At 32.5% G+C, this 16729-nt stretch overlaps 1 protein-coding gene across 1 annotated transcript; it reads right to left on the bottom strand.

Moving 5' to 3' along the window:
• Positions 1-2543: 2543 nt before the first annotated feature.
• On the bottom strand, positions 2544-3597 carry LOC122593657 (organ-specific protein S2-like). The gene is made up of 2 exons (XM_043766088.1): positions 3516-3597; positions 2544-3296 (listed from the first exon to the last, which is right to left on the bottom strand). Exons 1-2 carry the CDS (start codon positions 3564-3566, stop codon positions 2676-2678), a joined length of 672 nt encoding a protein of 223 aa, XP_043622023.1. The 5' UTR covers positions 3567-3597; the 3' UTR covers positions 2544-2675.
• Between the last annotated feature and the right edge of the window lie 13132 nt (positions 3598-16729).

Raw genomic sequence — 16729 nt, 5'->3', positions numbered from 1 at the left:
GAAGTGAATCGGTTATGAGGGTATCGGATACTACATTCACCGAGTGACTTTTATGTTTTGTGGGCTATGTGGGCCAAGGATTATTTTGTTTTGTGAGGTAGAGTTTGAAACATATACTTTGCAAGTTTTGTTATTTTGTGTTTTAATTAAATAGAAGTGGGAAATGATATGTGAATGTTTAAGGGGAAAAAAAATGAAAGAGATGAAAAAGTGATGCTGATGTGACAAGAATAAGTGTAGGGAAAGAGGTGAATGGTTATAAATGGTACACAAGTTGTGTTACACAATTGGTGGTCCCCAATTTAATTATTTTTCATTTTGGTTTTTGAATTTTTTTCTCCCGAACATTTAGTCCGTATTAGAGAAACCTTATCGTATGACTGTGAAATCTTACACATATCTTAAACAACGAGATATTGACTATGGGTCGTTACAAGTATTCGGGAAAAAAAAAAGCTCCAAGATTTTTGAATTTTTGTACTCGTAACTTTTAATTACACTAAAATTTCATTCTCTAGTTATTAAATCTTTCGAGCTTTTAATTTTGTTCGACAACATTTTTTTGAAACTTATTCTTTAATCATTAAAGTTATTTGCCTTTTACTTTCTATCTTTAACGTTCTCTTTTTGTTTTGTAGTTATCAATTATCAGGCATATACTGATATACATGAGAATATTAACTAATAATATTATAGTAGTAGGTGTGTTGTCTATCAATTAAAAGGTTGTAAATTCAGATTTTATAAAAGACAGTTGTGTAAAATATTAAGTGACGTGTTATATTTTGCTTTCTGGAGAAAATCTTTATAAGAGAAAATGATTCTATAGAAAAATGATTCCCCAAGATGCTTCCTTGAATCAATAATTTTTCATTATTTAATGGATTAAATCAGGATACGTCATAACAAATCCCATGACAGATACTTTTATTAGAATTTTAGGTTTTAATGTTCATTTTATGTATGTAGATGTTGATTGATATGGTTTGTTTATACAGGCTAAGCCATCAATAAAATGTGAATGATGCTATATAATTATCGAAAAAAGTTAACTTGTAAAGTTTGGGTTTTGCGTCGCGGGGCCTCAGTTATCCTATTGAAACGTTTGCTATTTGCATTGAACTTACCCTCGCCGTTACTGTCGCACGTCACCACCATCACTGTCGTTACACCGCCGCATCACGCGTGTCTCGTTCTACTTAAATTAATTTATGTTACCAATAGTGGTTAGCTCAGCTGGTTATATAAATTTTTTGTTTTAACCAAGGTTTTGAGTTCGATCCTCAGGACAAACCTTGGAGTCTTTCAATTCGAGACTTGTAACGACCCATGGTCAAAATTTCGTTATCTAAGGTACGTGCAAGAATTTACTATTAAATATGGTGAAGTTCCCTTGATATTGTATCCCGGTCGAATGTTTGAAACAAAAGTTAATTAGTGATGGTATATTTATTATAGATAATTAGCATCTAATTTCTTGAATTAACATGTTTTTATTTATATTTGACGAGAACGGTATCCGCGCGTTGCGGCGGCCATTGAGTTAGTGGTGGTGAGATGGTGATGTGATAGGTCATAGAGTGTGATTGGTTATAGGAGGTGATAGGTCATAGAGTGTGATAGCCAGATGCCTTAGCCGTCCGCCCTCGGATTTAAAAATTCGTCGAAAATATATCAAATGACATCTCTAATGAAAGATCATGAAATTTTAAGAACACCCATATAATTTTTATAATTTATCGATGTACGGTTTTTGAGATAAAAGATTTTGAATGAATCGGAGGAATAAATGATTTATGGAGGAGAGAGAAAAAAAATGATTGGTTGAGATTTGATGAGAGAAAAAAAGGTGTTAGGTAAATATAAAATTGGTATATGGGCATTTTGGGAAACTAAATGTTAAAACTTAAAATGTAAACATGAGAGATCTGCTTTATAATATAGTATAGATAGACACCTACATGATGTGACGACGACAAAACACAACGTGTAAGGTGCGGTGACAACGTTACTTTCAAACCAAATATTGCTTGTTGGATATGTTGGGCCTCAAGCCCGTCTAGCCGTGAATGGGCCCTGACTTGGTGCAATACTTCTCTAGTCTTGAGTCTTAACCTAGAGTCCTTTCCCGATTAACACTTCTACTCAATTGGCCTCGACGGCTCACAAGCCTAGACAAGTGAAACAACCTCGGCCCTTTGTGAGCCTCGATGTCTATAAGTGGCATGTATGTATGTATGTATGTATGTATGTATGTATGTATGTATGTATTCCGCTGCTTCACTGCTTAAGTGCTTAGTACACTAGCCAGTAGCCACACACATGGTTTTCTTATAAAAAAAAAAAAACAAACCTGGTCTGGCATTTTTAAATATAACAGATAAATATTTCAAATAGTTACCTTCCACTTCTTTTACAAGATTAATGCACATTAAAAGACAAAAAGACTTGCATACATGCAAGAAGAAAAATAATAAGCTTAACAACTTATCAATATCGATAGAATGAAAGATATACGCTAACTTCGAAATGTGGATGCCAACTTCGAAATTCCAAGCACGAATCAAGTCATGGAATTACCTTTTATTTTAGTAAAACATTAATAAGCACATTTCAATATACGCTAACAAACGTATATAGATATAAAAACTTTTTAATCTACATTGCAACTTAAATTAAGCATCATATCCCGTAACACTTGCTATCACTTTGACATTCTTCTTTTTATCATCTATTCCGTTGTCGTAACCGGTAGCACTTGGTCTCGGTTCAAAGTCATTTTCAAAAGTTCTTTTACCATTAAGGATTGCTTCATTGCTGTAACCGGTAGCACTTGGTCTAGGCTCAAACTCTGTACCAAAAGACCTTTTACCTTTTAGGCCCATTCCGTTATCATAACCGGTAGCACTTGGTCTCGGTTCAAAGTCATCTTCAAAAGTTCTTTTATCATTGAGGATTGCTTCATTGCTATAACCGGTAGCACTCGGTCTAGGCTCAAACTCTGTACCAAAAGATTTTTTAACTTTTAGGCCCGTTCCGTTATCATAACCCGTAGCACTTGGTCTCGGTTCAAAGTCATTTTCAAAAGTTTTTTTATTACCATTGAGGCATGCATCATTGCTGTAACCGGTAGCACTAGGCCTCGACTCAAAATCTGTGCCAAAAGATCTTTGAACTTTTAGGCCTGTTCCGTTATCATAACCCGTAGCACTTGGTCTCGGCTCAAAGTCTTTGTTGACAGACGACTTCTGCCAGTATTCTCCGGAATCTGGTCTTGCTTGTACGATTGCAACTATCTGTTTAATTAAACAACATTATAAATCAAGTGAGAATGAAAAAAAAGCAGCACATTTACCAAACTACTGCCAAAGCAAAAATACAACCCAACACAAACTAAATGGTTAATAACAACTAGTGTATAGGATATGTAAACGTGCGGGTGTGTCTATGTGTGCTTTCATAAGTTAAATATATAATATATTATTATATTATATATATGTATTTTTTTGTGATACCATAATGAGTGTAAAGAGAGCCATGAAAGAAAGTGAAGACTTCATAATCATAACTACAAGTGTCTTTGGAGATTTTGGTTTGTTTATGAAATGGAATGGTGGTGCTTCTATTTATAGTGCAATCAGGATGCTTCTTCGCACTAGCTTTGTACATTGATAAAAATAAAACAATAAAACCAAATTACTTTTTAGGCTCTGAATGGTCAGTTTTTCACTTTCGACCTCTTAAGTGAAAAAATATTAATTTTTACTTTAAAGTTTCAAAAAGTTGCAATCGTGGTCCTTTCCTCAAATGATGTGGTATTTGGCTGTTAATGACGACACGTACAAGTGTGAGGGTATGATGGTCCTTCCACCTTTATAATGTCCTAATATAGTGAGTAAATTTAAATTTTTAGCCTTCAATTTGTTACGCTTTTCATTTTTAATCCCCTAAATCAATATTTTTTTGTCATTTGTCCAACGAAATTTTAGCTAACAAGCATCGTCATGAAACATATATTATCGACTATGCCTAATATGTAACCCCACCATCAATCCAAATTTAAACGCAAATCAAAAATCCTTTACTCAAATCGAATCCACTTAATCATCATACATACATACATACATACATACACATAGATCCCTAACAAATATATGAATATAACGAAGTGGGTAAAATAACCCAATAAAACAAGGATGGAGATTCCTTAAAGTTACAAATAACTTTAGAGGTATATTTGAAAGGATTATAAAACAATGAGTTCTACACTTCTACATCATTGCTTTAAAGATCACTGTTTGTATCTAGATTTGATTTGAATGGGTGTAACCGTCTTTTAAACTATAGTAGATAAAAACAAATGTCTTTGTTTTATAGAAGGTAGCGGTGGCGGGGTGGTGGAGCTCCGCCATTAGATTTGGATGTAAAAAGCTTTGTCCTTTTTATGATAATATTCATTCATATATCCATATTTGTAAATGTATATATAATCACATTGTATATGAGAGTAATTTACAATTTTCATTCAGTTCAGTTACGTTTGTCACTTTTAACATTTCAAGTGTAAAGGTGTAAGGACTAAGGATTATGATTGTAAAATTTTGAAAACTTTAAGATAAACTTAACGGAGTTAAAGTGATAAAACTGTTAACTTCAGAGACAAATAAAGTAACTTTAGTAATAATAATTGAAAGATCCAAAAATAATAGCATATTCTATAATAACTGAATCTTTGGTATAAAAACGTGGAACATTTCTGAAAAAAGATAAGATTGAACTTTCCATCATGCTTTATAAATGTCTTAAACACATCTAAAAAAGTTACGAACCTATTTAAACTGAACAGGGAAGTTAGTTGGTAGACGGCTGATTCAGTTGCCTATCTGTCTGTTTTGTTGGTTATTATTATTATTATTATTATTTTTCAATTTTAGTGTTTAAATTAGAATGTTGTGTAAATGTTATTTTAATTTTTTGAGTTTTTAAATTTTTTCATTTATTTAAGGTGATAATATTTTAGTTCTTCACACTTTAACCACTAAATCCTTTAAGATTTTTTATTTTTACAATTAAAATTTTATGTTTAACAATTCATGTTATACCATTAAAGTCAATTTTAATTTTTACAATTAAAGCTTTTAGCTTCTTATATTTATAAGAACATTGTAAGTTTAAATTTTGCCATCAAAGTTTTATGTTTTAAATTAACGGTGTATTGTTTAATGATATGTTTTTTTGTCTAATGGTAACAGTTGTTATGTTAGAAACAATTGTTATGTTAGAATTAATTAGCCGCATTTAAGTCTATGTTTGGTTGTTATTCTCAGCCAACGGCCGGGTATAACACTAGTCGTATATTAAGATACATTTATTTATAAAAATATGATATTAATAACACACCTCCTTTTAAATTATTATTAAAATTGGCTGTAACTTATACACGTCAACTATATAGTCGCTGAATTAAACAAGCGTCAAAGATCCAAAAATAACATATTCTAATAACTGAATCTTTGATATAAAAATGTGGAACATTTCTGAAAAGGAGATAAGATTGAACTTTCCATCATGGGTTATAAATGTCTTAATACTAAAATTATAGGTACGACCACTTCGCATGCATCTTATTTTGGTGATTTATTATGGTTTGATATAATATAACTTCCTAGTAAAGTTACGACAACAAAGTTACAACTTACAATAGTTAATTATGTGAAACATTTCTAATAAGGAATCAAGGAGATAAGATTGAACTTCCCATCATGCATGCTTTATAAGAGGCTACCCAATGGGCTCGTCCCTCTATTCGTTCGACTTCCTCGGACGAGTCCACACCGTTGGGTGGGACTCGTCCCTGGTTCGTCCGCAATGCTCGTCGGGTGCTCTCGTTCATGGAGGGACAAGTTGTTGATTACGTTTTTTTTTTTTTATCTTTTTTCTTTCCCATATATATATATATATATATATTTTATAAATACATAAATATATAGATATATGTGTGTGACTGTGTGTGTGCGTGTGTTTGATTTTAGTTTTTCCGGCGGCCGCAAATCATCAGGAAGGAGGAGGAGGGGACGTTGGGGAAGAAGAAGGAGCTTTGGTCTTTTGTCCTTTATACATTTTTCATTTTGTACCCTGCACTTTAACTTTAGTTTAAAAATAACCCTAAACTAAATAAATATTTTTTTTCTTTAAATAAATACACTTTCTATTATTATTATTATTATTTATTATTATTATTATTATTATTATTATTATTATTATTATTATTATTATTATTATTAGATTTAATTACTGAAATGATACTTAACGTTTGCGTCATATTACTGGTTTCATACCTTTCCTTTCGAAATTACGCTGATCATACCCAATGTATGCAAATCTCCACTCGGACCATACCGGAGGCCAACGCCGTCAGGTGGCCGTTAAAACCTCCCCCACGTGAGGGGTAAATATGTAATATCGCGTTTCCTAATTACTGAAATGGTACCTAACATTTGCACGATATTGCTGGTTTCATACCTATATGTTTCTTAATTACTTAAATGGTACATAATGTTTAGTTATTAAATTTTTTATATATTTTTTAATTTGTTTTATTTTTCTTTATAAAAATTCTCCAAAACTTGTTGTAATTTAATGAAAATAGTCAAAATGCACCTATAATCCACTAAAAAGTAATACCAAATAGTTATTTCATAACAAAATATAAGTTTTAAAGTTCACGAATAACCAAAAATAGCAATAAAGTATCATAAAAATAATTTTTTTTTAAAAATAATTTTTTTTTTAAAGTTTCGGAAATACCGCAATGGTAATATTAGAAATATCCAGGAATACCAGAAATATCAGCCGGTATTTACGGGTATTTAAAATATTGCTTTAAGCTTTGTGTCGCTGGAAATACTGACTTATATTTCTGGTATTACCGGTATTACCATTGCGGTATTTCTGGAATTTTTTCAAAAAAAAACAAATTCCTCGCAAATTTTTTAAAAATTGTTTTATGATACTTTATTGCTATTTTTGGTTATTCGTGAACTTTAAAACTTATATTTTGTTATGAAATAGCTATTTGATATTATTTTTGAGTGGATTATAAGTGTATTCTGACTATTTTCATTAAATTACAACAAGTGTTGGAGAATTTTTATAAAAGAAAAATAAAACAAATTAAAAAAATACAAAAAAACAAATAAATTAATAACTAAACATTAGGTACCATTTAAGTAATTAAGAAACATTAGGTATGAAACCAGCAATATCATGCAAACGTTAGGTAGCATTTCAGTAATTAAAAAACGCGATATTACATATTTACCCCTCACGTGCAAGTCACGTGGGGGAGGTTTTAACGGCAAGCTGACGGCGTTAGCCTCCAGTATGGTCCGAGTGGAGATTTGCATACGTTGGGTATGATCAGCGTAATTTCGAAAGGAAAGGTATGAAACCAGTAATATGACGCAAACGTGAGGTACCATTTCAGTAATTAACTCTTATTATTATTATTATTATTATTATTATTATTATTAAATAATTAGATAAAATGGTAGAATTAAATAATTTGTGGGTCCAAGACTAGTCCTTAAGGGATGAGTCCATTGGGTGCATTTTGAGGGGATTAGTACTTGGAGTATTTTTTTGCTGATGTGACGCTGACAAGGAATAATTCTTGGGGACAAGTGACCACCATTGGGCACTCTCTAAATGTTCAAATACCAAAATAGGTGCGACCACTTTCATGCATATTATTTAGAAAAGGTTAAAAGGGGAAAAAAAAAGGTTAAAGACTTAAAAGGCTCACAATAATAATATCTCTGAGTTTTTATTAGTTTTGTTATATCAGTTTACACTCATTATTTTTAAAATTGATTTTCAACCGATACTTCTCTACCAAAAATACTTAGGGAGTGTTTGGTTCAAATTAAGGAATGACAATGGGAAAAACAAGGAATATAATGAGTATTTCTTAGTATTCCTTTCATTTTTGATATAATAAATATATATCAAAAAGGAATGGCTTGGTTTATAAATATATATCAATTAATAACTAGTTAACTAAATTATTTTTTTTTTATTTAAGAAAGATTTATGAAATGTTAACATTTCATATTATAAAAAAAAGGGAGAAAAAAATTCTCTTAAAAATAATTAAAAGGAATTCGATTTTTTTGTAATATTTACATTTATGTTAAAACATTATCATAATTATATTTAACTATGGCTATAACTATATACTATAATATATACGAAGCATCTTATGCATGTTTGCACGTAGTTGAAATATGTTTTTTTATGTTTTATATGGGTAAAGTTATTTTGATAACTTTTTTTTTGCGAGAACCTTTGAGAACTTTTCAAATCAAGTCCAATCAATGATTATTCTTTACATGAAAATTGTTTTTTGATTGTTTTCTGAATAACTTATGTATAATTTTGAAGTTTATAATTATTTGGAGGCATGGATTATCATCCGTTATACAATTATGTGAAGATTTGGATTCTTGATCACACGTGCACGAATATTGCTATGATCACATGTATGCAAGTCGATTACATGTAATCATAGCAATATTCGTGCACATGTGATCAAGAATCCAAATCTCCACATAATTGTATAACGGATGATAATACATGCCTCCAGACAATTATAAACTTCAAAATTACACACAAGTTTTTCAGAAAACAATCAAAAAACAATTTTCATGTAAAGAATAATCATCGGTTGGGCTTGATTTGAAAAGTTCTCAAAGGTTCTCGCAAAAAAAAGATTCTCAAAATAACTTTTCACCTATATTATATAATGGATATTTTAAAATATTGTGATAAGTTATTTATGGAAGTTACAAACCGTATGAGAGTGAGGAAGTTAATTTCGGAAGTTAAGTCAAATATGGTTTATAGGAGGTTATTAATTCATTACCTAGTTTTATTACCCCCAATTTAATGAGTAATGATGTATTATATAGTAATGGGTAATGATTACTTAGTAAATAATAAACCAAGCAATATCAATGATAATCATTTCCATTCCTTATCCCTTAATACATCCAACCAAGCATCTCATCACTTAAACATCTCTTTTTGTTTTTTTCTTTCTTATCATTATATTCAACCACCATTTATCATATCAAATAATCTATACTATATTATAACAACTATCACTTTTCTCTCATAAAAGTGTTAGATGCAAAATTACTATTTTATCCTTAATTAATTAATTTACATTATCAGTCACTTTCTTCTAAAATATCTCCACTAACCCTTTACATCAATTATATTAAATCAATTACTACTTACACCCACCACCAACAACAGATCGTCACCACCACTACCGCTCTCACCACCACCGGTCGTTGTTATCACCAAACCGCCGCCGCATTGCGCGTGTACAATGCTAGTAATAAATGGCTTAAATTGGTTGGAAACCCACAATCTTAATTTTCTCACTTCTAGCCTCTATTCGTCACTAAATCAATGCTCAGAATTGAATTTCTCAAGCCAACAACGGGTGCCTATAGTATCACAAAAGCGACGAACTATTGGCAGGCCTCTATTAGAGCAAAGGGTTATGTTCATCTAGTAACTCTATTATTATATCCCTTTAATAATAATGATCGAAATGAACAGTAAAGTGCATGTTTTGATTCCCGATTGCTGCCAAAAGAATTTAATGGTGGGGAGGACTCATGGAATTGGAAGCTTGACGGTGACACTTGTTTTTCTGTTGCCAACATTAGAAGAATTATTGATCATAATTTCTCACAAGCAATAGTTCTCATTCTATATGGAATAAACGTATCCCCAAAAAGATCAATATTTTCGTTTGGCGTTTGCTTCGTAATGGTCTTCCTACACATGTAAACCTTTTCGGGCGAGGGATTGATGTCGACACGTTTCGTTGTTTTCTTTGTGATGATGGGTTCGATGATATCAGCCATATTTTTCATACTTGTTCGTTTATGCGTGATCTTAGCTCCAAAATTAGTACCTGGACTCACCATTCTATTCCTGCGACTAACCTGGTCGACATGGTAAACTGGTACAAAGACTTATATCTTACTGACTACAAACGAGATGTGTTTGAATCAATATTATTCATATGGTGGTGGCATATATGGAAGGAGAGGAACAATTCCCTTCATAACGGTAATCATGCGTTGACTATAGATACTAGAAATTCGATCATATCTCTATCATTCCTTTGGATCTCCAATCGTGATAGGAAGAAAAGGTATGTCTGGAGTACTTGGCTCGCAAATCCGTTAGAGAATGAATAAAAATTTTGTTGATCTTGGCTGCTGGTCGAAGACTTACTGGGGATGTTTTTTGATTCTATGTCTTTTTCATTATTTGTTTTTGCTTTGTACCAGCCGTAGTTTGGGCCTTCCCCCGAGTCATGTTTTGGAATTCATCAAAAACAATACGAGGTGAAAACCGGTGGCTCAGTCCTCGTTGGTTGGGAGTTTTTCTCGTGCCTCCGTATGGTAAATGACACGAGTTTTTTCCACTCATTTTGAAGTCCTCACAGTTAATGATTCGGGAAGAGTCCAGTTAGATGGTGTTTATTGTTTCGCTTTCTAGACTAGTTTGTATTTTTAATTGTATCTTTTGGCAAATAAATCCTTGCTAGTTGCCCTCATAGTAATATACTTATTTTGCTGTTCAAAAAAAGATTACAAAATATTAAGTAGTAATAGTGTAACAACCCACCTCTAAACTAAAGATAAGGGTATCATTATTCAGCTTAAATCAATACTCTTCTATAACAGAACATTTTATATACAATTCCTCAAAATACTGTTACGAACCCCACCTCTCCCCGACCACTATTATAGCCTCCATTTTGATATGAATTCTGACCTCGCCACTGCCTAGACTGGTCACCATGAGACCTATTGCCATAACCGCGATCATATCCAGATTGGTTCCTTCCATTTCCAACAGAACTTGACCGCGATCATAAATATATTTTTTTTCTATGTAATTTTATGAAGTAAATACAATTATGATATCGTGGTTGTGGTATTTTCCATAAAAAGAAAACAAATATCGATCTGCATGGGAATAGGTGGGTGTTCCTTCCGATTAATAAGTCCATTCCTGGGTGTTGGAAGAGTATTGTCAGTCATTTGGACAAGGTGGTCATAAAAGGGAGTTCGCTGAAATCACAATTTCGGGGTAAGCTTGGGAATGGGGCTGATCTCAGATTCTGGTTGGACTTATGGATAGGTCCGGTTCCGTTAAAAGATAGATGGCCAGGGCTGTTTGAAGTGGACAAGAATAAATGTGATAAAGTTGGTATGCGGCTATTGCAGGTTGAGAATGGTATCATGCTCGCAGACACATGGGTGATGGAAACAACTACTGTGCAGACTATTTCTGAAGCGCAAGAGGCAGTATCTTTGCTGTCTAAGGTCCGCTTTGCAGGTGGAGATGATATGTGGATATGGGAGCCGGACAAAGATGGGAGGTTTAGTGTGGCGGGTGTTAAACATTGGTTGGGAGATGATGGATCTGCTAGACCTGGATCGGTTCTAAAGTGGGAGTCTTGGATCCCGATTAAAGTGAATGTTTTTGCCTGGAGGATGATGCTGGATCGTTTACCGACCCGTGAGGCGCTGATTAGAAGGACGATGAACTTACCGGACGTGTCTTGCCCCCTATGCGATACAGGTTATGAAACGTTGCAGCACTTGCTAGTTGATTGCGGGGTGGCTTTTGGGGTTTGGTCTTTTATTTGGAAATGGTGTAGGATAGATCGAGGCATGTTCCGAACAGTAAATGATATTATGAATATGGATTTTGTGGCCAAGGGTACTAAGTGGAAGATGAAGATTTTAAGAGGTATATTGATGGTTTCCTGTTGGGTTATTTGGAATGAGCGAAATAAGAAGATCTTTCAAGGCTCGAACCCCCGGATGGTGGACATGGTGACAAGGGTGAAAGTTTTATCCTTTTTTTGGTTTAATTATCGTACTAAGTACAAAAATGTGGATTGGAACGATTGGGTTAAATACCCATTGAATGGTTTGTAATTATGTGTTCGGCCCTTGATTTGAGGTCCGGACCTTGTGTTTAATGAAATTTTCTGTTCAAAAAAAAAAAAAAAAACCTTCGAGTAAAAATATTACGTAATGAGCATTGAATGATAGACTTTGAGCACCTATTGGTGTCAATAATATAGACTTTGACCACATTTGGCTATTAGGTGCCTATTTGGATTCCAATTTACTTGATTTCTCTCATTTTCAAAGGCTTTTGACTATTGAGATATGATTTGACTATTATTGGTAATTTTTGGTAATTTTCGATTTTGTCTTGCTTCAAACAAGATTGACAATTTACTTATTATTATTAACTGCAACTTTACGATAACTTGTTTGAAAAAATTATGATAAGTTTATAGACTAATACTATCGAGTAATTTTTTATTACTTAATAAATTAAATAAACAACTGCATTTATTTGGTCAAATCAAATTAAGACTACCCGCAATGTTTCAATTGGAGAGGAAGCATTTGGTGAGGTGGAGGAAACATTTGGAAGGATGGAGTAAAGAGTAAACATGAAGGGAAAACAAATACTTAGTCAAGGACTCAAATGCATCCACTAATAGGCCACATAAATTAAATATAATTTTTTTTATTAAAAAAAAAGCCACATGCTTTATTAAAAAAAAGGCCTAACAGCTCTTTGTAATTTTTTTGAATTTTTTTTTTCTAACAACTAAATTTAAAAAAAAATGACTAGTTTTTTCCCTCTATAATAAGTACCCACTAAAACTAACTCATTTTTCACCCCAAAATCTTACAAGTTCTCAAAATTTTTCAACATCACACTTTCAAAATGGATCAAAGACATCAATTTTCTTTCGCTGGTTTGTTAAACAGGTGCGACTTCATTGTGAATGGGAATGAGGACGCAAATCTTGCATATGACATTTACCTAGAATGATCAACACTGGTAAAGAGTTTCGTTTATCCTCCAAACAATTATCTTAAAATGCAATACTTTAAGAGACGACATGAGTCTTGTAGAAAGGATGTTGAAAGAGCATTTGGTGTCCTCCAACCAAGGTGGGCAATGATATGAGGCCCTGGAAGATCTGCAAGCATACCAGTGTTAGGTGATATAGTGCATGCATGTATCACTCCACATAATATGATTGTAGAAGATGAATGTCATATGATAACTGATTGGTCATGTTAAGAAGATGAGCTTGAGCAACCAAGTTATAATGGAGGTGCACCTACGAGTTTGCACACTATCTGCAGAGGTTTAGATCCTTACGAAGTAAAGATACTCACTACGCACGATCTAATGGAACATCTCTGGAATCTTAAGGAAGCTAATGAAGGGTAGATTTCTCTGAGTAAAAAGCTTAATTTTAGGTTATGGTTTCATTAAATTTTATTTTGATTTTTAATCTTAGGTCTACTTTAATTTGAATATTTGTATTTTACTTTTTTTTAGGAAAATGTAATTTTTTTTTATGTAATGCAAGTTTAATTTTTATTTAATTTTATCTTTTTTTTATTGTTTATTATTTAAATATATTTTTATGTTTATTTATTAAATATTTTTTAAGATTACAAAATAAAAGTTTTTAATCTAAAATAAAAAAGATATAATGATGTGGAAGAGAGATGTTGCATGTGGAAAGGATGAGTTGAAGTTAAAAAGATGAGAGAGAATACATGTAGAAAGAATGAGTAAAAAGTTGATGTGACAGTGATGACTAGGATGCATGTAGTAAATGCAGGCCGTTGCATTGCGGGTAAAAAGATCGATTCTTTTTTGATCAATTGATATTATATCAGTTGTCTTTTAGTGTATTTAAGGGAAAATAATAATTAATCTTCTTATATATTAATCTAAAATTCTTCTAAAACCCTATAAATTTTTTGACATGTTAATTCCACGAATTCCCTTTCTTAAAATTAACCTTTGAACTTTTGAAATGTTATCATTTTATTATTAGAAAGATTTTTAGGCTAATGAGTTAAGAGGATATATTATCTCCCTTTTAACAAATATTACAAATCCAAATCCATGTGGTCGGCCAGTAATTTTTGTTGGAATAAACATGATTCGATTCGAGTGATAAAACATTCACAATCGTCCCGTGGAACCTGTAAGAGCATAAAGCATAATTGCTATTGATTTCGGGTTCTCATAACAAGGTGATTGAGTAATAATGGGATGATAAATTCGGCTGGAACATGATGCACGAATTAGAGAGGAATACACACACAAAATTAGGGTATTATGTGTGTAGGGATTAACCTTAACTTAGGTTTAATTACCCTCTATTTATAATGAGGGTAATTACACATTCAACCCTTTAGTATTTACACACTCAACTCTTCTGGTGTTTAATGTGTGTACCATTAGTCCTCTTAGTTACAATCACCTAATGGGAAACCCTATACTACGTCTCTAAGAGTAAATATGCCCATTATATATTTACTAGACATAGGGATTTCAGTTATCGTCAATTATCATATCATGAATGATACATGAGCAGTGACGGTCACACTAACGTGGTTCCAACATCATTATGATCACGGAAATTGTTTTTCTATTCTTTGGGAAGGTAAATTTTGTTAGAAACTTCATGTCGCGATTTGACAAGGGAGGTCTTGCATACGTTGTCATAATCGAGTCCGTGTTAGAGAGCTTCCTCTCAAAGCAAAAATGCCTATTTCAAATACTTGATGGAGCAAAATCCCCTACTAATCCGCCCAAAAGTAAAACGATTAATAGGGGTAAACCCCTGCCTCCTCCAAGATTAAAACCTGAAGTTTCTAGACTCAAACCCTTTAATTGAATGATTTAACTTTAATTACTACCGAGGTTTCTTAAGAATATATTCTCTCATCCTCTTTGTTTATGCAGTTTCACCTCAATACAGAAATCTAGTAACTCTCCATAGTTGCTGAAGTAATTGCTGAAAGACCCCGCGCGAAGTCATAAGACGTACAGAGCATAAATTTAGCTATCAAATAGACAAATAATAGCTATATAGATTGACAATAATACTGAATATATAGCATACCAAAGCATAATTAGCTAACGAGTTAATTTAAAACGTTAAATTTTAAAAACAAAATGTCATATATAGTAGTGCTGAGTGTTGACTGTTGAGCATATATACTATTGATTAGACTAACAGGTAAAAACATCATTGTTGCATAATATACAATAAGGGTTGCTTCTAGAGATTATTGCATTTGCATCAATTTTACAACAAAAAAGGCCATTTTAGAATCAAAATTTTAAAAAAATCGTAACACATATATTATTGCAACATAAAAGCACCACTTATTTCGATACCAAGTAGACGTTGCAAATTCAACATATAACCATTTGTTGAGCCGTTGGAAATAAACATAAATTTTTTTAAGGTTTGTTAAATACTAACCCTTCCCTTTTTTTTTATCCCCGATCACCAACTAACTCCATTATACAATATAGGGTTTTTTCTCTAAAACCCCCATATACTTTTCATTTTGTCCCTTTCAGGCCATCGAACTTTTTTATTCCTTAATAGGTCATTAAAAGTTGTCAAATTGTCCCATCTAGGTCATCGAACTTTTTAATTTCCTATTATGTCACTAAAAGATGTTTATTAAGTTTTACAATAGTCACTTCCATCTTTTGTATCGCCACGATCATTTATAAACCTGACCCATATATATCAATCTCTGTCCGACGTTTTTTTTTAATCCGAAAGTCGTCCAAATGAAAGATGTTTTGACCCATTTCTTTCGCCTGATTGATATGGGCACATGCTTCCTTGTAATCATTGTATTATCAGTTGGTTTTCTATTTGCCGCCTATTAATATTTTTATAGTAAGTAAACGGGTTTAGAGAAAATATAATAATGGATCTCCGGTTACTTATGGGAAACCCGTTGATAGTTAGTAAGTAAACAAGGACCCGTCAGATTCGTTTTCGTTTTCGGGTTCGGGTCTGGGATGTGGATTTTTAGTCGGATTTGGGTTCGGGATTACTTAAACTCTGCCTAGAACATCTTTAAGCTTAATAACATCTTTAGTCGAAAATAAAAAAGTCTAATGACCTAGATGAGACAATTTGACAACTTTTAATGATCTAGTGGGAAATAAAAAAGTTCAATGGTCTATTAAGGACAAAATGAAAAGTATATAGGGTTTTTTTCTCATATACAAGCCATAAGCCCATAAACCATTCACTCATAAATACGTAAAGCTTTCATACGGTGATGAGCCCTTTTGTACGTGGTCGATGTTAATAACTTTTAATTACATCTCCCAAATTAAAGATATATTTCGTTACCAATTAAGCGTACGTTGCATATGATATATTACTGTTACGGGCATTTGCAGAACAAATAAATTACATTGTACCAAGAAACATATCCTATCCTATCTTAGCCTATCCTATCATCATTTATACGGCATATAACAAAAACATCAAGAAAGAAAAACATATAAGTATATAACCTACATATCTTCGGAGGTCTTCCACTCCGTGTCTGCAACAAGTAGATCTCTAGCATAACAAATATCAAAATGTTGGCTTTTAATTTCACAACCACAAAACTTATAACCTTCTCTTTCTATCTTTTTTTTCTTTTCTTATCGTGTCACATGATGTTTACATTGAATTTCCTGTATGGTGGATCTTTAAACACGCACCATGCATGCGAAAAGTATTCGTTAGATACTTTCCTTATGGTAC

This window comes from Erigeron canadensis, chromosome 3 (assembly GCF_010389155.1).
Source record: "Erigeron canadensis isolate Cc75 chromosome 3, C_canadensis_v1, whole genome shotgun sequence".
In the NCBI taxonomy this organism is placed as follows: Eukaryota; Viridiplantae; Streptophyta; class Magnoliopsida; order Asterales; family Asteraceae; genus Erigeron; species Erigeron canadensis.
The sequence above is the reverse complement of the archived record's forward strand: the minus strand, read 5'-3'. Positions and strand labels throughout refer to the sequence as shown.